The sequence below is a fragment of the Phasianus colchicus genome, chromosome 3, assembly GCF_987193195.1.
Source record: "Phasianus colchicus chromosome 3, bPhaCol1.hap1.1, whole genome shotgun sequence".
Lineage (NCBI taxonomy): Eukaryota > Metazoa > Chordata > Aves > Galliformes > Phasianidae > Phasianus > Phasianus colchicus.
In genome coordinates, this window is record NC_143438.1 from 31518401 (window position 1) to 31545581 (window position 27181).

The 27181-nt window shown below is 37.2% G+C and overlaps 1 protein-coding gene across 6 annotated transcripts in view; it reads right to left on the bottom strand.

The window, feature by feature from the left end:
• MOCOS (molybdenum cofactor sulfurase) overlaps positions 1–27181 on the bottom strand; it is a 234075-nt gene that overhangs the window by 149640 nt on the left and 57254 nt on the right. For all 6 annotated transcript variants that reach the window (XM_090137218.1, XM_090137217.1, XM_090137216.1 and 3 more), the window contains exon 4: positions 224–865. In XM_090137218.1, the coding sequence (XP_089993344.1) occupies positions 224–865 (642 nt within the window). The remainder of the gene's footprint in view (positions 1–223; positions 866–27181) is intronic.

Genomic DNA, 27181 nt, shown 5'->3' on the forward strand with positions numbered 1-27181 from the left:
GATGATTGATTTTATCCAGTTGTGACAACGTAGATCAAGGAAGGAAGTTGGATATTTCAGATAACATCTTTTAGATATGAAAATAAGAAAATAGAGTTGGATGTGAAGTGCTTATCTAACTGCATAAAGCAACACAGTTACCAGAGAGGAGTGCATGCTCCAACACTAAGACATTTGTCTAAAGCAAACAGAATAAACAAAGTTTTGTTAAACAAAGCCTTACCTTTCTGCTATAGACTTCTTTGGGAAGTAAAAGTCTTCTCCTGCGAGGTAGGCAGCTGCAGTTCCACCTCCAAAATAGGTTTTCCTCAAGAGGGGGGCAATCTGGTTGTTTACCAGTAAAGCTCCTAAACCAGTAGGGAATCCAAAGATTTTGTAGAATGAAATGGGGATAAAGTCAGCTTGGTGAACTCCCAAGTCTAATGGAGAGCTGCTCACGTATGAGGCAGCATCTAGTAGAACAAACCACTTCCCTGGTATTTTGACAGGGCAGAGTTTTCCAGACTTTATGTCTCGTATCCATGAAAGGGGATATTTGGTACCAGAAAAATTGCTTTGAGCTGGATAAGAGAAAAGATGAGGTGTTGTGCAGTTTCGTTCTTCAGCTGGTAACCAGTCTTTCTCCAATAAGAATTTATCCTTTGGTTTTACTGGAACAGATAATACATTCATTGAGGCAGTTATGCCCCTCATACCCACCACAGATGTGTGGCTGTCAGTTAGGTAACAGAATCGACTACTCGGTTGCTTTGTGCCTTCAGGTACCCATGGGAATACTTCTGCTACCAGTTTAAGTGCAGCCGTACATCCAGATGTGAAAATGACAGTATAATCTTCAGATGTAGTGTGAAAATGTTGTAATATTCTGCAAAACAAAACAAAAAAAAATCAGTTGTTTTCTGAATTTTCTATATGATATATTCTGTTTTTCCTCAGCAGGAAAATTCTTCTATTCTGACACATGATTTAAATGTAAGTACTCAGATTTCAGCAAACAGCAGAATAAACTTCAACAATTTTGCCCACAGGAGAATCTTTCAAGTGCTACAGTGAAAGTAGTTGAGTTCTTAAGGATAGAAGCCAATTCTGCCTAGCTGCGAACAGAATGGTCCAATCCAGTCCAGTGCCTCAGTGAGATCAGAATCAAGCCTGCATATTATTATATTATATATATAATATTACATTATATAATATATATATATTATAATATATATTATATATAATATATATATTATAATATATATATATTATAATATATAATATTATATATATATATATATATAAAATATAATAATATGCAGGCTTATATATATATATTATATAAATTCTATTAATATTAACAGAAAGCATTTAGGAGGCTTGGGCAGATGAAGCAGAATGAGCAGAACTGATCCAGAGCATAAATGTTACTACTTAGAGGTGTTGCCTGGTTTTCAAGAAAAGCAAGATGTCAGAGGATTTCTCAGTGCACCTCTTCTGCTACAAAGCATTTCTGTGAACAAGCAGCTGCCACTCTGATCTATGTAATTCCAAGGTACAGCCCAGTACTTGGGTAATCTATACACTCTGGCTCTCAACATACATCATTAAAAGTTTTATGTAACAGGAGATTCTCTCACAAGATCGGATGTTTAAATACTGCATTTAAATGTAAGTTGTTCAAAAGGTTATATGACAAATTCAAGCTAAAATTTCTTCAATCACAGAACAGTACAGATAAATGCCTCAAAATTTTGTGTGTTCAGTCTGAAAGGCAAATATTACAGGCAAAGAATGTAGAGCTGGATGTGCTGCAATCAAAGCTCTAACACTGAAAAAAAAAATGATTGCAATGACTTTCATGATTAGGACCAGAAACCGCTCTACAAAATGATACTGACAATACATTTGTCTGCTGTAGGAAGGTCTTTGTTACTCTAGGAAGTACAAGATGCAACAAATGGATTCATATGCCCAATGAAACTTGATTCAGAGCTCACATTTTTGAAATGTGATACAAATGTCAGGCAGCCTGTGTTTCCTGGAAATAAAGAAAAAATTTCAGATTTTATGAAGGAATCATCAGGTTGTGGATTTAAGCTTTAAATGTTTTGAGGAGTCTGTTTGAAAGAAGTCATAGAGAGATTTCTGAAGCAGACCTGCCAAGTATAGCTCCAGCAAGAATTCACAATTCTGGACCTTGCTTTTAAAGAGCTCTTCAGAGAAAGCAGACTTCCTCCTTAAAATTCATACATCACATTAGGGATGAAGACAGGGACAATCATAGCAGTTGAGTGTAGGACATTAAGCTTCCTACCTGCCTCATTCATCACTGTTGCTGAATCGTATCCTCTCCCGTCATTTGCAGCAGCTGTGCAGCCTCTCCCACCACCTCCCACACTAAAGTCTGAGGCACACGTGCATGCCATAGAGGATAGCTGACCGCAGGATCATGAAGCCTTGCCCCAGAGAGCTAGTTTGGCTAGGTGTAGGTTTGCCACTTAGACACATGCCCTGAATTTCAGGTGAGACATAATTTTGCCTTTATTCTCGTTTCCTTGCAGAGAAAAGATGGGTAGCAAGGCAAGCAAGAGCCCTAAGCTACTTTTCAAGCAGGGTGGCATTAGACTGTTTTTTAATAGGGGAAAGGTTTGAAAGGCAGATTAGTAAGATGTTCAGGTCTTTGTGACTGCGGACATGATTTGGCCCCATCTGGAGTACTATGTCTAGGCCTGGAGCCCCCAGCACAGGAAAGACACGGAGCTCTTGAAACAAGTCCAGAGGAGGGCCACTAAGATGATCAGAGGGCTGGAGCACCTCTCCTATGAAGAAAGGTTGAGGGAACTGGGCTTGTTTAGCTTGGAAAAGAGAAGGCTCTGAGGAGACCTCATTGTGGCCTTCCAATATTTGAAGGGAACATATAAACAGGAGGGGGTACAGCTGTTTACAAGGGTGGATAATGACAGGACAAAGGGGAATAGTTTAGGTTAGATACTAAGAGGAAGTTGTCTGTTTTTATTTTTTTACCTTCTGAGTTAAAAAAACAGGTGATGGGAGCAACCTCCTAATACACAGTATCCTTTCATAAGAGCAAGCTGACAAGAGCAGCAACATAAAGCACACTGAAGGCAGTTATCAAGTCAGCTCGTCTTTTAGCTTCTCTGCTTTCTTTGCTCTCCTCCTCAACCAGCCTCTTTGTGCCACATAGACTTAAGGGGAGGCGAGACAGAGCTAGGCAGAAAGCCAAACTTTACTTGGGAATAATAATCTGCAGATCTCCACAGGAATTGTACTGACTTGCCGCAGCATTTAATCTGACCAAAAGACACTGTGAAATGACAAGAGATGGGATGCAGGAATGGTGGACTGGGATTTAATAACAGGATGCCTTTGCCTAACCATGAATATCAGAACCAGTGAGTATTTTCTTTAAACATTTTCACAACTATACAGAACAATAAATACATTTTTTTTTTTTTTGGTACACAAATAATGACAACTCTATATTTAAGTCATAAATGAGAGATAAATAAATGAGAGATAAAGCTCATGCACATCAGTAGTATTTTAATTACATTCAGTTTGCAATCATTTAGAAACAGTTGAAAGGTAACCCACAACATAATATCAATGTGTTTATTTATTCAGTTCAGTATCAGAAAATGACTTTCACAAAGGAACAAGCAGTTACATTTCTAAATGTCTTCATTAGGAAATAAGCTCTTCTGTGAATCTCTTAAGGTATCTATTTGCATTTTGGGTTTCTAAACATGTCATATAATTGCTATGACTCCAGCACTGGTGAAAGAGGTAGAATTTTCAAAATCAGATATTTGGCTGGAAAATTTTTAACATTTAAATAAATAAATAAATAAATAAAGGAAAAACAACCAAGTCAAAAGAATTCTCTCCTCGAGAATGACTTCTGATGTGCAGAGCAGAAGAGCTACGAGCACCTCAGAATGAGTTTCATAAAAATAAATGGCACAAACTCCTGAACCAGAGCAGCACTGCTATGATAAAATCAGGATACTTCAGGACAGAAAACTGCAATACCTCTGAATGACTTCTGCAGCCCATGGTGCTACATCCTGTCTTTTGACGTTAATATTTGGAAGCACTAGCTATTACACACAGAACTCCTAATGTCTATCTTCACATAAGACATACCCCATTACAGTGAAATGCAGTTCACCTTTATTACACTCCTGGAAGATTTATAGGTAGATGTTGGAAGCAGGACTAAAGAGTTGCAGTGGAAAACTGATAGTTTGATCTACTATAGCTCACAGCTGTGAGCAGTAGTAGTATTTTATATTATTACAAATTTCCACTTCTCAAAGAACTCTTTGGAAGAAATGACTACGAGGATAATTGCTTCATTAAGCACATTGATAGAGCTGTGCCATCACACAGAAGATGGCAGAGAGGCTGAGAAGCCCGACTCTGTACCTTGTTTCTAGGCCAGTAAGGGAAAGATGAGGCATCATGCTCAATCTCTGCTGTGCACCAAAGGCAAACCTTGCAAATTGCCTTGCTGTAACCTGTCCCCTTTCTCCTCCTCCTCCTTATCCAATATCCTTAGAAGGACACAATCAAACAAAAAACTGCCTCAGCCAGCCTCAGCCATACTGTGAGTCTGCAAAGCCAGTGCAAGGGGAGCCCACTCAACAGCCGGTACATGCTCATATTCTAAGAATTCTCTTTGCCGGTGTTTAATCGCTTTAAAAAGCTGCTGTGAGAATTTAGTGTATTCATTAACACCATTGAGCCAAAGTTCCAGACTTTTCTAAAGTAAAAACTGGCAGAGAAAATCAGTTAATTTTCAACCAACCTTGCTGCCTTGTTTCATAAATTTAATACATACCTAATTAGTAACTGGCTTTATATTTAAAGACATATATAATCAAATCAGCTATACAGAGAGAACAAGCACCTAACTTAACCCAGCTAATCCAACAGCATGGATTAATTAAAAGCTTGATTAAAATTAGATACCCCAGACCACCACTGGCAGCTCTGCAGGGGGCACAGGCTACTGATTCATTCAGCCACCTCATGTACACCCATGGTCAGCTGAAAGGAATGTCCTCCAAGGCTGCCTGCTGGCCGTAATAACCTCAAACAGAACAAATCATGCTCTTTCTCACCACCAGCTCTTCTATGGCTCTCAACAGCAGAGCAGTAGCATTGCTACCAGAAAGGTATGAATGTTCATACTACACCATTACAGCCTCCCAAAACACAGTTGATTTGTATGCTGGTTTGTTTTGTTTGTTTGTTTTTTTGTTTTAACATGCTTCTATACTTTAAATAGTTTTAAAATTTACTATTTTGAAAACACATGTAAGAAACTGAGCAGTTTACCTTCCTAGGTTTGAGTTCTTCCATGCTTTAATCCCAATTGATGATAACATTTCAGCTGGTTGGCAAGACCAAAAGATGACCAAGGAGTTTGTGATCGTCATGATTTATATTTTTATTCACATTTTTATTTTAGATTGCAGTGATTTTCTAGCCAGTAGCTGATCCAACTATAACAGACCTCTTTTAAAAACTCAGTATTGCTACTGTAATAACAGATTCACATTTGAACACAGTATAATAGTAGTTATCTATTCAACAGTATAAGTTTAAGTAGCACTTTACAAAGGCTCCTTTTCAACTGTGCATTTACGTATTAAAACTATTTCTTATTATATTTTATTTTCCATTGTCATGCTGCCCGGGGCACATATCCAGTTTGGGCTTGTATGGAGAGATGTTCAGCTTGAGCCTCAGAAATTTTGCTGCACTGCTTTCTGCTCTACAGACACTCTGAAAAGATTCAAAGTACTATTGTATAAGGAAAAGTCTTTATATGAATGGCAATTAGAAAAAAACACACAAAAAAAAGACTTCTGAGTTGAAATATCTTATTTTGACTTATAAATATTTTTCTTTTATTAATATTAGAGGATAACACTTTTCATAACTGCCTTTTTAATCCCTTTCACATAGATGTGCATGTGAGAAGATTTTCCAGTGGCTACATCTACATTTATGAATAATAACATTTACGAATAATAACATTTTAACCTTCCTCATTTATTAATTAAGGGTCAGCTCCAGCTATCAAAGCAGTCAATTGAAAAAATCTCATCAACTTCCTTGGGGGATTAGAAATGGATGCAAGTGCTAGGGCTTGGTGCACGGCACTCAGCTTTGAGGCTTAACTTAACATCCAGCACTAGTTTTCTGTACAGGTTCTTTCCATATATATGAAGTAAAAAGGAGGAGAAAATTGTAATTTAACATAAATTCCCAAGGATACCATAAGGAAGCATGCTGCTTAACACTCATCCCAAATTTTCCTTAGCTTCTCCCACTGACAAAAGTACAAAGTGACAGGAGAGCTTTACTAGTTACAGCTGTATATGTAAGGGGAATGTTCTAGTTCACCAAATTAAAAAGACAAGCCTTCTGGGTAGAAAATATCTTATTCTGTGAAGACAAGGTCTATTCCAATATATCAGTGCACTGTATTATACTCTTATTTTCAATTCCCAATCCAAGCACAAAAGGAAACTGAAACCTATGAATAGTTGTAAGAATCAATTGTTTTAAGGGAGACTGTGTCTATATTCCTCCAGCAAAGCATTAATTTAATGAAAAAATGCCTTTGCAAAGATTAGTTACTGCCTTCCTACCCATTCTTCTTAAATAAATGTTTTCAACAGGAATCTGTGCCATACCATCTCTGCTACCTGTGGAACTAATTCAGCAGAAATCCATCAAATTCAAGGATTTTCCAATGGATTTGTACCTGCATAAGGAACACTGCAATAAATAAATAATCCTTTAAAGTTTCTTCTCAAAGTTGAAGTTGCTTTTCCTGTTTCAGTTTCTTTTCCCATCCTGACAATGCACAAACTTAAGCCTTTCAGAACATACGCTGTGAAATAGGCACACATTGCTTTACCCTCACTCATCACATCCACATAAACTTGTTTTCTGACCATTTTACACAGAAGGAAGAATCCCCATTTCTGCTTGCATGAGAGCAATTAGGATTTCACTCATCTACACCTCTGCTGATTATGACTCCACTGAATCAGCTTCCTGAACTTATAAAATAAATCATTAGAGGGAATGTAATTGATAAGCCTTATTTGTTATAGGCAGGTGGTGAAAATATACCTTCCTTTTTTTTTTTTTTTTTTTGAAAGCACTACTTAAGCATTAGTGTTCAGCCACCTGAATTGAAGCATTATAATCCGTTACGTTTATTCTCCTAGGCTCTGATTGATTCACTGGAGACACACTGGGGAAATGTCTATTTACTAACAAAGGGTCATAGTTGGTCTTCACCAAATAAATCCTCTCCCCAATTCTGCAAAGTTGTCAGCACAGCAGAATGCCTGGAGTTCATCCTGCACTACATAGTTAGAAGAAAAGTTGCTCTTTAAAGGCTACAAAATGTCCTTCTGCAAGAGAAAATGCTTTGATGAACAATATTCATGAGAAGCACCCATCCAGACTATGAGGTGTGGACCTTCATTGTGCACAACCAGAAGACATTCAGCATCATGCTGGGTATACTGACAGAGCAAAATCAGATTTAGGGTGGTATTCTGGCACTGCATGTAATCAGAAGAGCAGAACCAGAGGAAGGAATCATGAAAACCATAAAATACAATACCTCAGGCTGACTGCTGGTACAGTTTGTTCTAACACACAAATATTACTCCTCTCCCTGGCAGCAGTCCATAACTCCTATAACTTTCTAGATGTGGCATAAACCCCTGGGTAACTGTTTCCTTAGAAATTAAATAGTTGTTTTTCTGTAGTAGAGAAAGAAGATCAATAGCTACAATTTTAAAACCACTTAGTGGATATTTTTTTGAGTAAAATCAGCCAAATCAGTTTACGCTAGTGCTTGAACAATGGCCAAAGATTTGTGAACATACTTGTGAATAACAATATTTTCACTAATTAGGATACAAATAATTTAAAAATATATACCATAGGCTCTTCAAATGAGAATTCATCTGGCATTCAACTCAACCAGGCAAGAAATAAATAGAAAAAACAACACAAAAAAGTGGTATTTTATGTAACATCAAAGGAGATCTAGTCATGAACAGCAAACAGCTCAAGAACAAACCATTCCAAACTGTAAATGCACAAAGTAATTACCAAACAGAAAATGCTAATGAATCATTTTTACAGCCAATCCTGTGTTAAAATTCGAATTGCTTTTGCAACAAGTCTTAAGAGCCACTAGGATGAAGCAAATCTGAAGCAATACATAGGAAGATGCATATCAACTGAGGACATGGTTTAGTGGGCATAGTGGTGATGGGTTGACAGTTGGACTAGATGATCTTAGAGGTCTTTAACAATCTTAATGATTCTATGATTCTATTCTATGATTCCAACTCAGTGCCTCAGTGTTAATTAATCAGAAGTTACCTCATTCTGTTTTCTGATTCAGAGAAAGCAGAGCATTAGACTTAGCTATTTTCCAGCAGCATAGGAAGCATAAACTTGGACAGGCTGTTCCAGGAAAAAAGATTAAATAACAAACAAACACACGCACAGGTGATCTGATGGTTCCAGACACTCAAGTCTTTACACAGTGCTTAAACTTGGAAGTAACTTCAGACAAGAAGTACTACTCTTTAAACTACATACTTCTGTGATCTCTCCAGCTATTATTTTTGCTTGCTTGCTTGGGGTGTTGGTTTAAGTTGTTTTGTATCCAGTTAAAAAAAACTACAATATTGTTCTTGAAGCATTGCATTATGCACTCCAGACACTGTGACCCAAGTAAATCTCTTTACCTTACTGATGCTCTACAGAATGGAAGTGTGACAACCAGTAACTGTCCATTAGACATTTACAAAATGGATTTGCCTTCAAAGCCTATAGTTTGGTTAATTCGCATGTTCCTTGTTATTTTCAATTGTAAACTGCAAGTAACTAAGCATCGCTTCAAAAGGATAACCCAGCATTTCTCATTCTAGTTAGCAAAGTAAGACATGATACTTGACAGACATCTTCCCAATACTCAGATCCATCTTTTGTTCCTAAACTCTAATTCTGCTCTGAAACAAAGATTTGATACTAAGCTTGAAAAATATTAACTGCAAATGAAGATAGCTGTGCCAGTGATCACACACTTTTAATATTAGCCTGTTCTCTGGGGAAATTGCAAAACACACAAGGTGAAAAGAGATGGCCTAAGGCAAAGTGCTCTCATATCAAAAGGATTCAGCTACACAAAATGAGCCTTCAGTAGTGATGAAGTCCTCTGACTCCAAATGTCCAGAAGTTCAGAAACTGACAATTTTCAGCATAACCTTTTGAATTTTCCTCTTTGGCACATTTCCAGAGTATGACTGGTGGACTGACTATAAAAATCATTACTGCCATAAACAGTGATTTCTTAGTTGAGGGGGAAAAAAAGGTGAAGATGGGATATTTCCTGGAATTAATATAACACCTGTACAGAGACCATATTTACTTGGGAAACAGGTAGGCTGAGAACTTCAGAGGTATTTAGGTGCTTAAGAAGGAACGAGATGGCTTTGTGAATCTGAGTCTCAGTTACCATGGTGAATGGGACTGTGGCATACACTCACACATAAATAGGCCTTATTTCCTCATGGGTTGCTTTTCAAATACTGTGCTTTCATCTGGAAAGGGTTTTAGATGAAGATGTTAATATGAAAGCACCTTAGTTTGCTTTCAAAATACAAGGAGTTTACAGAAATCTATTCATGCATTTCCACAGACCTCTCTTTAACATGACTTAAGTTTACTAGGGAAACCCATCAGCTCGTGCTTTTCGTTCCTTGGGTTAAAAGCCACAAAAGCAAAGTCTGCAAGATTCCTGGACACTGCAGATGGTTTATTTGGCATTTGTTTTTCATGTGGTTTGATGCCCTGCCTCAGCAGTGCAGCTCTGCTTTTCATTTCTAAAAGCATTGAAGCTTTTTACAGAAAAAAAAAATATGTTTAAAAGCTCCTATCAATATGAAGGGAAGACACAGTAATATGGAGAGCAAAGCCTTGGTACAAGGGCTCTTGAAAGCTGCAAGACACTCATCCTCTGCTAAAACCAAGGACCTATTCTGTAACTTGTGAGTTTGAAATAGCACAATATCATGACATTCTGAAACCATCCTGTTGACTTCAATCCAAGCAGCACTCAGAAGTGAAGGGATTTTCTGCTTATTATTTGTTGAAGAGCCAATCAAAGACTTCTCACTGCACACTGAGCCACATTAATATTTTGGCTTAGACAGCCCCAAGATTTCCCAGAAATATGAATGGATGTTTGCACATATGGGAAACATCATTTCTGCCTGTCAAGTTGCACTTCATTCACTTTAAATCCTGACAACCATGCTTCCAATGCTCCTGGCTGTTAAGGGAAAAACGGTTCCTCACATGATGAATGCAATGAGGCATAAATGACTATTGAGGGATATTCTTGGCTTGCCTTGAAACAGAACCCATTTGCAATCCTGAAAACTCGTTAAGAAACAAGGAACAATAGCATTTTAAGGAGCTCACAAGTGACATTTTTAGAATCATAAAATGAAAACAGCTTAGGGGTAACTTAAAGCACGTTAACACCAGAAAACCTCTGTATAAATGTCATTACTTTACAAATTGAACAGAAAATATTAATCAAATTCAAGAACAAGACACTGCATATATGAAAGGGAGCTAAGAGAAATCTTCTGAAACCTGCTGCAATTTTCTCATATTGTCTGAGCAACGTTAAAATCGAAATGGACATGGAAATCATAAACTGGAACTAACTAATCCTGGTTTAAGTATTCCATTAGCTAATTCTGATATACATTAAAACTGCTATTAATTAGAAAGTTCACCCCATAGAATGTATGTTAATTAACCTTTCCTTTTTGCAATTGTGCTGCCTGGCAGCAGAAAACCTCATGAAATCAAAAGTATAGTATAAAGTATACAAACAATTACAGTTTCCTATGCAATCCTTCCACATTGTATCCTCATCTTGTACAGCTGCTAGGCAGAAAGCTTGAGCCAGAAAGGTATCTGACCTGTATTTCTTGTTTCCTCACTAACTCCTCGGAGTTAGATACCTGACCCAGGAGGTCAGGAAATCCAAATGTCAGATGGTCAGCCCAGATACAGCAACAGATATTCTGGAAAACATTCTGAATAGCAAATTCATCATTGGCACGAACCACTGCAACTTCACTAAAGCCAGTTACCATAGATAAGGAGCTGTACTTATGAACCTTTTTCTGATTTCTCAAGTATGCCACGGTGCAAAGTGAAGCCCCATGAAAACTCAGGTTACTGAAGGATGCTCAGAATGAGCAGAGGATTGCTCACATGGGTAGTATGTACTGTCATGGATATCATATCAGGATAACAACCCCTGCTCATATGAAACAGAATACTTAGCATCTTGTGGGATAATACTCAGAGCTCATATCTTCAAAACAGCAATAAAATTGATATTTTATGTTTAAGAATTTTTAAAGAACAAAAGCAGAAAAGAAATAGGATGGAGAAACCTCATCATGTTTGACTTCTTTGAACGGCTATTCTGCATGGGATGATCAATAGTTAAGAGAACTTGCAAAATTCCTCCTTCATATTCCAGGTATTCAGGCACCTGAAGAAACCCAAAGGAAAGTAACACATTGCAACTGACCACTGAAGTCAGCATCCCAACCTTTCAGCATTTTGTATTGACACCTACAGATTTCTCATTAAAAAAGTCAACTAATTCTTCTTTTTTTACACAAGGTAGAAAAAAAAATGGTCTATTTCAAACTTGGATAGCTTTATAATACTGCCTACGTTCTTGCAGAAACTAAGATATTTCTCCTAGTTGCAAAATTTCTTAAAGTTGTTGTTATTGGAGGGGTATGGAGGGTAACTATTCTTGTTATTACTGCAAAATTAGCCCTCTGCAACAGAATTAGCAGTTGTGACAACACTGATGCAACTCCTATTAGCGTATGCACCTGAAGGGACATGTGTTGCTACATCTTCACAGCTGAAAAAAACTATCCTTGATTAACTTTCAAGGAAAAAACAAACATCTAGAATTTCTTCAAGCTAAATCAAAAGCCTGGGTACTTTCATGTATTACCTTATACAATGATTAAACCCTTGTGGGAATACTGTAATTGAGCAAATAAATCTTACTCTAAACATGGATTTAACCTACGACCTTCTTGCATTAGTGAATCTAAGCATTCTGCAAATTCATCAAAATTGGGAAGTTTTATTAACTGTTGAAAAATATATTACATTAAAACTAGAAAGTGCAACAACCTCCTTTATGTTATTATGCAACACCACATTACAGTAGGCTCTCTGTTTTGAAAGTGATCTCTTGTCATATCAAAAACAGACAGGATACATGCAGTAAGACTTGCCCAGAGATTTAGAGGTCCTCCAGAGTTCTGAGCTTACGTTCCAGCAGGATCAAGTCTGAATAAAACTCACAAAGCAGAAGAGAATTCCAAAATATTTACTTTATCAAGGTTTTTCAGATAAAACCTACTACCTTGTCTGCTCTGTGTACTTTTAAGCCCTACCTATCATGACTTTGGCACTTTTTCTGAAGATGTCACACCTCTGATGCTTTGATATTAGCTTTGGTAACATCTAATATCACAAGGAGCAGAACAAAAAGTGCAGAATATATTTGATGAATATTTATTCAGAGTTCTAAATACATTCATGATATGCATGTCTCTGCCCTTTGTACACTGCTTTCTGCAAACATCTCAGCAAATGTACAGTGAGTTTGAATGATTACAGAATGTTCTAGGAAAGTAAATACAGAACTTGCCATTGTACTCTTGAAATCTGATTTTAAGAGTTACATTCTATAAGTCAAAGGCAGAAGTTTAATATTCATCCTACATCCCATCAATGGGTTCAAGTGTCAAATTGCAAAATCTCAAAATGGATTGCTATCAACCACTCTGTGCAGCAAGGATGTCAGAAGAAGTTAACTGGTGAATAACAAAGCACACTGAAGAATAGTTTACTTTTTGTGGGCAGTCTCCAGATTAAAATATACATAATTGCTAACAAAATAAGTAATTATGGCTTTTGACCAGCTCAGTAGGAATTTATACAGAGATGGACACAAAAAGGCAGGGATTTCAGCAACTTTCCCACAAAAGCTACATTTAAAAGCCAGTTCAATCCCTGAGGGATGTGTGAAAGTCCATCATCCTGCACTACATATTTTTAGCTGTTACAATTTCAGATTTCATTAAGTGTTTCTTCAATGTGACAGGGCAGCAGGAGATGAGTGCTCTGGTGCCTCACTGCATAGTTTTTTATCGTCTGTCTGGACCATCTGGCTGCAGATCAGCACTGCATGCCCCTAAACTAAGGTGGATGCATGAATCGTTAAGATATGCTATCAATGCAAGACTCCTATGAGTATTAACAAGAGGAGACAGAAACAGTAAGCTGCCTGCTATAAAAAGCAGAAGTGCTCTTCCATAATCTACTTTGCTTGAGACTTAATGGCAATTAAATGTAGAAGACACTTCATACTGTGGCTCTTTATTGACATTACAAATCTACCAGGCTTTTCTTCATTATTCAAAATTTTTATCAAAAAGTTTTTGAAAAGGGCAAGAATTGCATACCCATTTTTAAACTTACTGCTTCATCCTTATACAGCACCTCCCTTTATGACTGCCATTCCCTTACATAACAATATTTCTATAGAATCATAAAAATAAAGGTGCTGTAACAGCCTGTTGCACAAAGCCTTCAAGAAAATAAATACCGACATTGATCCCAAAATATTAAGCCAAACCTCACTCTGCTGTGATTGGGCTTTCACCCATGATGCATAGGTATCCAACTAAGTCCAGCGCCCTCATCTTATGTTTGAGGTGGCACTGATAGTTACAAGCCTGTAGGCTTCGAGTGGCCTTGGTCAAATCACGTCTAGCTACCCAGCTCATGCTGCCTATGAGAGAGCTGCTATCAGGCTCAGCAGGAGTGGGTGAGAACTAGGAATCAGCAATTCACTCACCTGTCTTACAGCAATACTTAGCCCACCGCCCTTATGGGCACTATGTTCTGGTTAGGTTCCTAAGTTAGAGGTAGGGTCACCTCTGTTTTGTGCCTCCCAGTTTCTCTGTTCCCAAAGAGTCGAGCAGTGTTGGTGTTCGTCTTTACATTTCTACTAGCCAAAATCAAAATGGTCCACATTCCAGCAAAGCAGTTCCCTCAGAGTAAACACCAGCAGCAGTGGGATTTTACCAGCAGACAGCCCTGCCCAAGGTGCCCTGCTCCCCAGGGCACTCCTCAGCTAAGCACCTTCTGTACATCTCAATGTATATTTTCATAGAATCATAGAATCGCAAGGTTGGAAACGACCTACAGAGGAATATGAAAGACATATAGCTCTGTTTGTGCTTACTGCTAAGGTATGATTTCACGTTTAGGCAGCGATGTGCTGCTGCTAATAGCCCACAACGTAAAGAATTTCATACAGCTCTCTGAACGTCTCTCTGAGCGCAGAACACCTGAAATAGTTGATTATAAAGCAGATTCCACTGCAGCGTGTCAGTTTTCCATCCGACAGATGTTGGACAGGTTCCCCAGTTCTCTGTATAGAGCTACTGATTGATTTGTTTCTTTGCCTGAGACAGCAATGTACTGCTTCCTCTGCTGCTCTCTACCCCTCCTCCCTCCTATTTGGCAGCTATTATAGAAAACTCTTGCAGCAGCAGCCATCACTTCAAATCCTGTCTGGTTTTCATTGGAAACAGCAGATGTACCTACAGCACTTCATTGAAGTTAGTAAGGGAGAGTTGAAACGAGATACCTGCAGATTTATTGCGTGCTTACGCTCAGCTCAGGAGAGTATTTAAGCATGTCTTTAATTCTTTGTGGCCCCATTGTTTTCAATTAGTCTAAAATGACACACATACCTAAATAACTTCTTGAACTGAGACCTCAGACAGTAAGGTCCTGACAGTCATCACTCAGACTCCCAAAATTATTCAGATCTCTCAAATGTTATAACAATTTTTTAAGTGATTAAGCACTCCTGTATTCACTTCTGATTCATATTGATTGTTTTTGTTTGACCACAGGTCAAGTAGCAAAGAGGAAAGTGGACTATTACTCCTCTTATGCCAGCAGACAGGCAGTTAGGGAGGAAATGTTGAGCTGAATTTCAATGTTTGTGGCATACCTTTTTATTTTCTTTTTTTTTTTTTTTCTTTGCATGAGCATCCAATTGTGGGCATCTAAAGAAAACACAGGTAGGGAGATTATGGAAAAGAATATTATAATCTGGGGTTTCCTGGAAGATCTCTACATTTCTTAAATGTAACATACAAGATGACTCTTTATCAAAATAATGCCACTTACCAATTTCTAATAATAAATAGTACAAGTTCTTAGAAAATTGTGAAGAGTTTCCATTGCCCTTATGCTTCAATCTAACATATGACTGAATGTTGACAGATGAGGACTGACTTTATAAAAACACCACTGCTAAAAAACAGTTTCTCAAAAATCTCACTTCCTGTCCCCACACACAGGTGGTTGTTATTGCTTAATTATCTGCATTCTTGTAACGCACAAGAAGCTCAGCTCACCTGCACGATCCCACTGTGAGACACTGTATGCATGCAGTATAAACAAAATTATCTAAAGAATTTAGGGATAGCTCTTATCTCCTTCTGAGTCCCAGGAAATATCATATCTTGCAGAATCAATACAGGTAATAGCAGAGCTTGGAGAAACACTTTACTACAAAGTAAACTGCATGAACCAAAACAAAAAGAAATCTTGTTTTGCTTAGATATGTTTCTGTGTACATGCATACAAAAATAATTTCAGCTACACATATAATTAAAGAGAACATTATTCTAGAATATTTATAAAATTTTACAAGATCTGAAAATGCTATGCAAAAGAACAGATAACAGCAAATGCAGCTTCCTCTGCACACTCCTTAAACCAAGTTAATTGCCCAACAATTTAAGAGAAAGATGCCAATTATAATCCCGTGGTATTGCCTGTATCCAGTACGTAAAACTTTAAATGGACACATGAAGATCATTTGCCAGTTTTATTGTCCTTATGGTACTCATAGGGACTAGTCTCATTGCTATTCTTAGATATTGCTGAACACTATTACAAAGGAAGATAAGTAAATATGCTACAAAGTTGTATTCCTTTTAGGACAAATAGAAGTACTATTATTTCACTGTGAATGATAAACTAAAAAGAGGTTTGCTTTTAAGTTATAATATCTAGGTGCTAAAACTGATGTTTACTTATTTTGCACAAATAACAAGTATTTTTTACTTAATGTATTGAATAACGACTGAACAAATGGGGAATTCAACAGTGTAAGGCTGTGGGTTTTTTTTTCCTCTCTATTGTCTCTCTACCCACCTTTTTCAGAATATTCAGTAAGTGATGCTCAAAAACCCAGGTCAGAAAGCCACAATGCACTTGCACATATTCTGTTGCTCTTGTATATCCACTGTTAACTACAGCATCAAGGTATGCTGCACTTTGATCCTTTGCCATTCTCAAAACGATACAACCCAAAGACCTTAAACAGGCTAAACTCTTTACCATTGCAACAATGACACTCTTGACAGTAATCCCACTAAATTTTGTGTCAAATAAAGACAGTTAATATAAGAAAAAGTTGACACATGGGCATTTATTTCTCTCAGGCTTTGCCCCACTGAAATTATCAAAAATGATTATTTCATTTCAACCATTTAGTTCCACTAAAAATACATATATTAAAAAAAAAAAAAAAAAAAAGACTGGTTAGAATCCTACTAAGCTTGAACTACAATAAATATGCATGACTTCCTATAACATCCCAAAAACTTGCTTGTTCCTATCTGTCCACAAAGGCAAAGTTTCGAAAACAGCACATCTTCCTTAACATGCTATCCCTCTGCCTATGGCATGACTTCCTAATTCCATTCCTAGCTATTCTAAATTCTACTGCCAGGAGCAGTTTCCCCCTTCAGCACTTGAACCAACCTGCTCCCCCAGGTGGTTGTCTCCAGACCCCGCTGAACCCAAAGAGGGTTCTGTTTTGAAGGCTCACTATGGTCCTGTTGCTGAACCCTTATCCTTTGCAAAGTTTTGGAGCCTTGATTCCTCCCCACAAACCTCATCACCTTCTCACACATTTTCAAATGGTTCCATTTCTGCTCTAGAAAAAGATGATAGCAAATGTTCTTTAAAGGAGCATCCATTTATGGATATTTTGATTACAACACTCCCTTGAGATCCAACCTCACTGCTCCCCAGAATTAATGTTCTTTCAAGCAAGTAAGATGCTGACACTGTTACTGCTCATGTTGATTTGGCTTGTCTACTGGATCTATCTTGCTTTCTCAAAGTGCTCACCTGTGGCAGCTACTTTTTGCTTTTAAATTTGGATAATAAACTTTTCTGGAAAGAGACCGCCTTCCCTACATGACACTTAAAGCACCACTTACCACAGTATGCATGATGCAGTTCAGACACTGCTAGAACATAAACGAAAAAAGAAATATGGTAACTTGTAGTCTAAATGTTTGAATGTAATCCAAAACACACAAAACAGTAAAACCTTGGATGCCTCATTCAGGAGTGTCTCTAATTTCAGGTTCAAGCAACATACCTATAGCACCTGATAACAGCTTAACATATTTAACTGTTGGTTGTTTTTGTTGTTTTTTTTTTTTCACTTGATAACTGATTATAGTTTAGATTCATTTGAACTGACACTTTTTTTGAAGTGATTCACTCATGAATTAACGTGGAAGATGTGTGAAAATGCAGATCTCCCCTCTTTGAATTACTAGATAAAGCCTGCTTCTGTGAGCAGTAGAATCTGTAATGTTTCATGATCAGTGTGATGCTAAAGAAGTTATGTATCCGTACCCAAAAAAGAACATAAAACCTTTCTATGTGAAGGCTACCCAGAGACCCATTATATTTATAAACGATGAAATTTAGCTATATCATCTACTCCTTGCTTTCAGTATCAGAAACCAAGGGAGAGGATACTAATGGGCATAGCCAGAAACTATTACAGTAAATTATTATAAAAGAATGTAGCATTAATAAAACAATAGTAACTGACAAAAATAAAAACAAAACAAAAAAAAAACAACACAAACACACAAAAGGAGAATGTTCAATAAAAAAAGTTTTACTTTGATATTAAAGCTTAGTGGTTTTAAGTGATAATCGTTTTCTTAGGAAATAACATATTGTATTGCTAAAATAAGACATCCACAGAGAAAAAGAAGCTTACTAATGATAAGTTATTGTAATATAAAAGCAATCAGATTCAAAGAATATAGAATACTCCACTAAAAGATACGGTTTTTTTCCAATGAGAAAAAATGCCATCTCAAGAAACATTCCGCAGTACACAAGAAGCATCTCTCTCCAAAAGCATCTGAAATGCCAAGCTATTACTTCTAGATACCAAATGTAATTAAAGTATAACCACTTCAAGTGCAGTCTAAACTGGATTAATCAATAATGTATCAAACCCAAGCTCAAGATAGTGGGTGACTGCCACCGGGGATTAGCAGGTAAAACAGTTGAGAAAAAGGGAGCACAGAACATTCACAGTTACTGAATACACAGTGCATCAAACTCCAGAGCTAGGAAAATCCCACAGAAAAACAAGTGGCACTTCACTTTATAAGTGAGGATGTCCAGAACAAGCAACACACACTGTTCACTTCCAAGTCATCTTTAGATTATTGTTCAAACTCTTATACAATCACAAGGAAAAAAGCACTTTGATCACATAACCTACTTTTTAGTCAAGGGCTTTAATCTTACACAATACCCCCCATGAAGTAGTTACATGTGGTAAAGTATGCCAGTTCTGAGACTCATAAATTATTCAAGTGCATGGCTGCTATAGATGAAAACCAAATGGGTCCATTCCTCAAATACAGCAAATCAAGAATGATCGGCCTGAAATAATTCCCATTACAATTATGTGCTGACATCAGTTGAGGTTTGCTTGGATAAGCAAGAGGCAGAAGGATTCTGTGAACATCTGTCCTATGAGGATGATTTATAAAATAACTTCACAAGCACAGGGTGCCGCCCCAGCTTCAAGAAAGTTTTACTCGAGAAGACACTTTGGCTGTACACACTTTTAAGTTTTGAATATATCTTTAATATTTCAATTAAGTTTTAGAAAGTTTTTAAAGTTACAGAAACACCTTACCACTGCAATAACAGCCAGAACATTAGCAGCCTCCTTCAAATTCCCTGTGAGATAGAGTATGATAAAAAAAAAATCTCTCTACAGGCTTTGGAAGCTAGATTTGGTATGAGGAATATAGGATCTCACAAAAAAAATTCAGCAAAGAGAAGCAACACCTTATTCTTTAGCAGTTTGGTTGTGTAGCAGATATCAGATATGCGTGCTTATTATAAAAGGCAGTATCAAAAACATGGCATTAATAATATGCTTTAGATAGTAACATGTTATAAATTAAAAATTATGAAGCTCTATTCTACTGTCTTCTGTCATAACCTCCCTATGATCAGTACCTCTACATATCTATGTTTAATTGGTAGTCCTATTCAAAAATGTCAGCAATATGTTTACTTGAAAAGCAGAACACTCGTATAACATTAAATCAACAGCTAATTAATGTAGCAAATAACCACTGCATTTTCATTATCATCATGTAATCATTTTAAGTGTATTGGTTACAGCAACAGTTAATTTTGTTACAGAGATATATTTTAAAAACATAATCCAAACCAATAGAAAGGGATATAACTATGTGGCTAGTCGTCTCAAATATTCAAAAGCCTAATATCATGTTTTTTCACTTGCTCAGGTTAGGCTTTAAGATTTACTCCTGGAATTATCATGAGCATAGTAATGAGCCAGTAAAGGAAGAGAACAACACATGCTGGTGGACGATAAAGTTATGTGGTACCACAGCATGCTCATACATAATACAGGCAGCCATTTACTTCCCTGAAGCAATAATAAAAAGGTTCAAAAAGAAGCTAAGCTTTGCTATTGTTCATGCAGAGCCAATTTTAGAACATCTGTATGTAACCAAGAGTTCCGCAAAACTTCCTCAGCATCTTAACAAGCTAAATCCTTACTCAGAGTCTTAAGAGATGACTATTTTATCATATATAGCCAATCTATTCAAAGAGAACAAGCTACAAACCTACCTGCTTACAGTACTGACCAGCACCAAGACCCATTGTGCTGCCTGGTATACTCATTCTACTTAGAACATCAGGACTATCTGCAGTTACATTATAAACTCCTCTATTCCTCAAAGCTACTCAGAACTATAGGCACCTACTTATTATCCGTTCATTCACCACCATTCCCTACTCAGCTGTGGTAGTATCCACCACATGGAATGGCACTCACACTTATAAGCAAGAAAGAAAACACAAATAACATTGTCAGCCTTCCCAGTCTCTCAAAGCAATGCAGCCATGAGGGAAAGTGTTCCTACTGAGAGCAGATAAATCTTTCACATCATGGTGCTGCTCTGTTTCTTGGGTAAAGACTGGAATGCTAGCCTAGGAAGCATCAGTAAGGATTAAACAGAGTAAAAAAGCCCTCCCAAAGACAAAGTCGTAGATAACTGTAATAAAATCCAGTTAAATCAGTTTGTAATTACAAATGAACCACTTGAGCAGGATTCATTTTCTACACCAAATCTGTTTACAAAGTATTCCTGATTAACTCACCAGAAGCATTTCTCAAGTAATTACTCAATGCTTTACGTGAACAATTTTCTTTCAAGGTAAAAATTCTATTTACCACTTTTTACCACTCTGATTATTCATTACTCATAGTATTAAGTCCTGTCACCCAAGCTACCACAGCAAGACTTCTACATCTAAACTCGTGAAAAAGAAAAAAATCAGCTATCTAAGCAAAATATAAACAGGGTCTATGACCTAGCACGTGGATTTACTACCTTATTTACATGAGGTGATCAGCATTTGTACAAAAAGAAGAACCCTGGCCATTTCCTCCCTTAATAAATGCCCAGTCATTCAATACTTAGACAAAATACAAGTTGACAAGTTCATTTCAGATTGAGTATTGTCAGGGACTCTCAAGAGCTCTTTGTTTCCTGCCAGAAAGCATAAATGTCTAGAAGCCATGATGAGGTCTGAGCCTCCAACCTGGTCTCCTAAGTTGAAATTCACTTTCATGTTGCTGAAACAAAATGTACGAGCTTTCATTTAAGCGTTTGATTAAGATTTCTTTATTGTTTTGTGAAATGACATACAATTTCAGAAACTTCTGGTGTTGGAGAACTCAACCATTCATCCAGTATCAGCATTTCTGATGTGTTTGACAAAAGAACCAAGGGCCAAGGTCAAGAACAAGGAGGCAAAGAACAAGGTGGAAGCACTGTATGACATTCATCAACATCCTTTGTGTGGTGCTACCTTTCCTTATGGCCAACATAGATTTCCAGGCTATTATAATGTAATCCTCCCTGATAGTGCCCCCACGCTCTCTGTGGTTCTGCAGAAAGGAAATTCTACGGACAAAGAAAAACACCCTCCAACTTGTATGAAGCACTAAGAAGACAGCAGAAAAAAAACCTGAAAGGCAAAAGAAAAAAAAAGGACCAAAAAAATTGCTTATTGTTTGCTATGATTGTGATTAAATGACACATCACACCCTGGATTGAGTAGCCCCAACGTACTCAGCAGAGAGGTCAATATCAGTACAAACTCATTTTTGTTTGACATGGGACATGATAGTTCAGTGGAACTGAATTGTCAGCTACCTAACATTATTTTAGAGACCTTGTACTCATATCTAACAGTTAAGCTGTTACAACAAAAAGAAGCTCCCTTCAAAATTCACTGCCAGAAATCATATGGTTGTAACATTTACCAACGACTTTGGAAATGCAAGCACCAGGGCTCTTTGAAAGAAACTCATTTATTCCACTAAAAAAATTATATCAGTGAACACAAAAAGGTTTAATAAGAACCCCAAATATCACACCTTGTTAAGAGTTCCCTGAACCAAAGGTCACTCGATGCTGGAAAAATCCAGCAGGAAAGCACCACAAAATGTTTCCCCTCTTTTTCCCTAGATGTCTGTTACTGATACTGAACTCACATATTACACTGAAGTGTTGGTCAGTTCAGATGGCTGAATTCTAAGACTCTGGAGCACCTTTCATTTCCTCTGTACCTTTGAACAAACCACATGCTGTCTCTGCTTTTCAGCAAACAGTTGATTCTGCCAACTAACAAATTCTGACTAGAATGTGAGTAAGAGGACTCGAGAGTTAATGCATAGAGTATGCTTACAGAAAACCAGTTCCTTCTGTGCTAAGGCTTTAGAAGTCAAGGGGGTCAGTTTAAAATTAATCCACTGTCATTTTATAGGCAGTAAGTGACAGGAATGTTGGGTAGATGTAATGCAATCCCAGCCATTCAGTCCCATGAGCAGAGTGAGGCTGCATTCTGCAGCAGGCAGGTTTTTACTAGGAGCCCCACGAAGAGAAAACTGCCACTGCTGATCCTCATGCTGCTGTTGAAGTTGATGAGAATTTTTACTGCTAAATAACCGCATGAGCATGGCCTACATTCGAACAGAATAAACATAAACATTTTCACTTCAGAAGCATATGACTCCCAGTGGCTTCTAACAAACAGCAACTCAATATCAAAGGGCAAATTTGGCTCCCAGTTTACTGTTGCAATGCCTCATTGCTGTTATAAAAATGAGGAAACAGAATAAGAAAAAAGAGATATGGATATATGTCTGAGTCAGTGACCTTTTGTTCTGACGAAGACCTTTTGGTCTGATAAGATAAATTGCTGATTTTTCAAATATTGGAAACAACATATTTATCACATTGAAACTGACTGATGTGCTAGCGATTTCTTTTTAAAAAGCCTCTGTGCCAGCCAAATGTCAAAGTCTGTTACTTCATCTTGTGTGGATTTATACAATTATTCTACAAGTCGATCATTGCACAGTCTCACCTTAGTTAGGAACTGCACTAAATGCAAAGGAAACAAGCACACAACTATTTAAGTACCAAAAGTATGATGACTACTCTGAAACTAATGCAATTTTCTTCAGGAAGCTCTAGGGAACCACAAGCTAGCGAGCCTCACATCTGTCACTGGGAAGATCACAGAGCAGATCCTTCTCGAAGAGATGTTAAAGGCAGATGTGAGATGCAGAGGTCATCCAAGACAGCCAGCATGGCTCCACCAACTGCAGGTCATACCTGACCAACCTGCTGATCATCTATGATGGAGTGACATCAGCGGACAGAGGAAGGGCAACAGATGTCATCTATCCGGACTCATGCAAGACATTTGACATAGTCCTGCAGCACATCCTTATATTTAAATCAGAGAGCTATGGATTTGAAGGCGGGTCTATTAGGTGGATAAAGAATTGGTTGGGTGGTCACAGCCAGAGGGTTGTTCTCAATGGCTCTATGTTCAGGTGGAGGCTAGTAACAAGTAGCATCCCTCAAATATCTGTCTTGGAACCAGTGCTCTTCAGCATCTACATTAATGACATCGACAGTGGGATTGAGTGTATCCTCAGCAAGTTTACTGATGACACCAAGCTGATAGGTGCAGCTGACACAGTAGAAAAAATAGACACCACCCAAAGGGACCTAAACAAACTTGAAAAGCAGGCACAGGAGAATCAAAAAAAGTTTTCTTGGTTCCTGTTTCAATATCAAAGAGCGACAGTTCTTGTCAAATTTCTTTAGACATACTGCTCTGACACTGGGAGGAGAAGAAAAAAAAAAAGGGAAATTTCACTGTTCATTAGGTATTTTCTCCTCTAGTTTCTGTTCCATCACTATTCTTGAGGGAAAACATCTGCTACCTAACTAAGAATTCTCCTTCCTTCTTTTGACTTTGTTTCCCTCCAGAATATCCTTCATTTTGCTGCACTGGCATTTTAGATGCCCTTTGTTATCTCTCTCCTTTTGGTACATTCAGGTTATCCTACTCAGTCTTCTTTTTCACTTTAAATCCAAAGACACTTGAAATGCGTAGTGAAACATCATCTTAGGATGAACAGTTGCTTTTTTTTTTTTTTAATATTCAGCTCACAAATTTCTAATGAATCAAAAGCATACACAAGGTATGCATGTATATACACAGCATGCAAGCTGTACATTTCTTATTTGCATGAAAAGCTCATTCAATCCTTTACATAAGCAAATATTTATATCTTGATGACTTGCTCTATTTTTGACCCAAGATTAAAATGACTCCCACCAAAAAAATCAAGTTCAAATAAGGGACCAGAATATAGGACTGTATTCTTTATACATATATAAAGACATATGAACAGAACACAAAACAGAGAATCTAAAAAAATCCAATCTATAACAATGATTTTCGATCTTAAGATAGATTCTAAGCTACAGCTACATAAAATCTTTCAAAATTATTGAAGTAGAGCACCCCAATCAAAGACGTAAATAGATTGATATTATATTTTGCCACCAGCACTGATAGCTATCCCGATTAAATCTAAAGGCTAAGACATTTTGCTTCAAAGTTGTAAGGCTCTTATATTATGAAATCAATTTGACTTGCTTGGAGATAATTAAATACTAGCAAGTGACTAAAACTAGACAAGATGCATCAACTTCAACAGGATAAAAAAATCAGAAATGTGTTCTGCAAGTGATCATCAATATATAAAAACCTCTGAACACCACCAATACCTTGTAGCTTGAAAATTATGGTGTTACGATAAGGTCAAGAAGGATGTGCGTACAAAATCTTCCCTTCCTCTTTGCAAAAAGCCAGTATTCCTATAAATAGTTCCAAGGCAATATCTATTAAATTGATAAGAATGCTGGCACTGACTTCTGTCTTTACACTAGGTCAAAAATTTCACTAATGTCCACCATACTGACAAAAGGTGGCTTTTATCAACCTCCAAACTAGTAAGAGTACAAAATCCATAATTAGGATGCTTTGCTCACTTTTCACAGTGATCTGATATCCACTGCAGGTGTGGAAAAACAATTGCATCAAACTGAAAATGCTACTTCTTATTCCAAACTCTTATTTCCAGCTCAGTGAAAATGGAGACCTTTTCAACATCTAATAATCCCATTATGACAATATAATTTCAGCATTCCATGAAGATGGAGACATATCTCTTAGTGAAAGCAACAGATAATTGCCTTAATTGTTAATAAACAAACAATTGCACATAAAAATAAAATGTAATCTCATGATATAGGCAAGCCACAAAGGTAGCTCTTCAAATCTGAGGTACTTTGATCTTCTCTTTGTTACTTAGACAATGAATTACATGTATACTGATAATGACTGCAAATGAACTTCAAAATCCCATTCTCTAAATAGTGGTAGTTGGACTCTGATCTTTGTAGGTCTCTTCTAACTCAACTATTATAAATACAATGGAACTAAAAAGTATTTTGAGAAAATGAAAGCCCTGTGCCATTCTCAGCAAATAAACCTTCAAACAAACATTTTTAGAAAGATGTTTTTAGTTCCTATTGAAATACTGGGACTTGTCCTCAGATATCAAGAGATTATTTACAGTTCCCGATGCAACAGAAAAAGAAGAATGGTGATTTTCACATGTAATATGGATGCCACATAAGGTGAGAACTACAAAGCCTTTCTTGTGCAAGTAAATCTAAACAGAAAAGAGATTGTAATGAGTATGGATCCTCCTCATATGTAAAAGATGACAACTTTTGATCTCTCTTATCTTTCTGTCTTAAGTCAGTGAAATTCAAATACGACTAAAATTCAAACACAAATTTATTCCCCTTTCCCTGCCAATGCCCTCTTTCCATCTTGACTTATTCCACTAAGCTACTCAGAGAGAGAGAGATTGTCATCATTTTCTAAGAGAAAATCTTACTGCTCTCACAGCTGGCTAAGAGAAAAAATATTTCCTAAGAATATATTTTACGTACAAGTAAGAACTACAGTGTTCCTGGGGTCTTAAATAATGGTTTGAGGGTGCCATTTGAAGATGGCATTTTTATACTATTTTATTTCTTTATTTATTAAAACACAGGTCAGGTCAAGCTGCAAGTCTCACAAAGGTACATTGTGTGAGAGTTGTGATGATCTCCAAGGCATAAAGAAAAACAACTTGTCAGTAGGAGGAGAGTGCCACAGGGCATTCAGTCACCATTTCTTTTTTCCTTTGACCTGTCAATAGCCATTTGCAGATATCCTTACTAAATCCAGCAGCTTTCCCCAACTTTCAGAATACATTAGTCCTTCAGCAACAGTTACAGAGCCTCCTAGTTTAAAATGATTGTTGGTGAACAAGTGAAAATATCATTAATTCATTTCAGAGGACTGACTTTACACATCGTGGAAGGTTTTCACATGCAAACCTTATTGAAACTAAAGAAAGCAACAAGAAAAAAGAATGATTATAAAATACAGTTTCTTTGCTAAGAAGAAAAAAGCATGCATAGTCTAAGCAGGTGACCTCAACCTTTTCAGTAAACAAGCTTTGTACATTCCACTGTTTCATCTGGCAAATATTTGCACTGGTTTGGGTTAGGACACTCTAGCCTTAGCATTATCTTGCTCTACATGCATTTTTATTGATTTCAGTGGGAATTATTAGTAGAAGCAAACAGTTTATAACACGTCAGGGTCTCTAAGGTGCCTCTGCATCTTAGAAGATGCCTTTTATAAGTGTGCATGCTCTGTGGGAGCACATTAATTACTGTTCATAAAAGTTTTAATATATTCAAGTCCAGGCAGAGTTCCTTTACATTTCAGGCTGTCCCATAACTTGAGAAGACAGCTTCCTTGGCCAGGTATTTAAATGTCTACAATGAAAACAAACAAAAATGTAGGCTGTACTTTTTACCTTAATTCTTTCTTTCTGGCATAGGTACATGCCAGTTTTCCTCAGCTGGCTGGGCCATCTCTCTTTTGATTAAAATCCCAATATATATTTGCTAGCAGCAAAAGTTCAGCATATGTCAGTTATGTCTCAAATCCTTTGGAGTCACTCACTCTGAATTATGGATCTTTGTACTGTAGAAGAAAAATCTGTTATTTGTTTCTAGGTATGGAGCCTTTAGAAAAAGTAAAGGCATGAAAGTGCTATTCAGTGCTAAGTCAAATGTCTGTCTGTCTA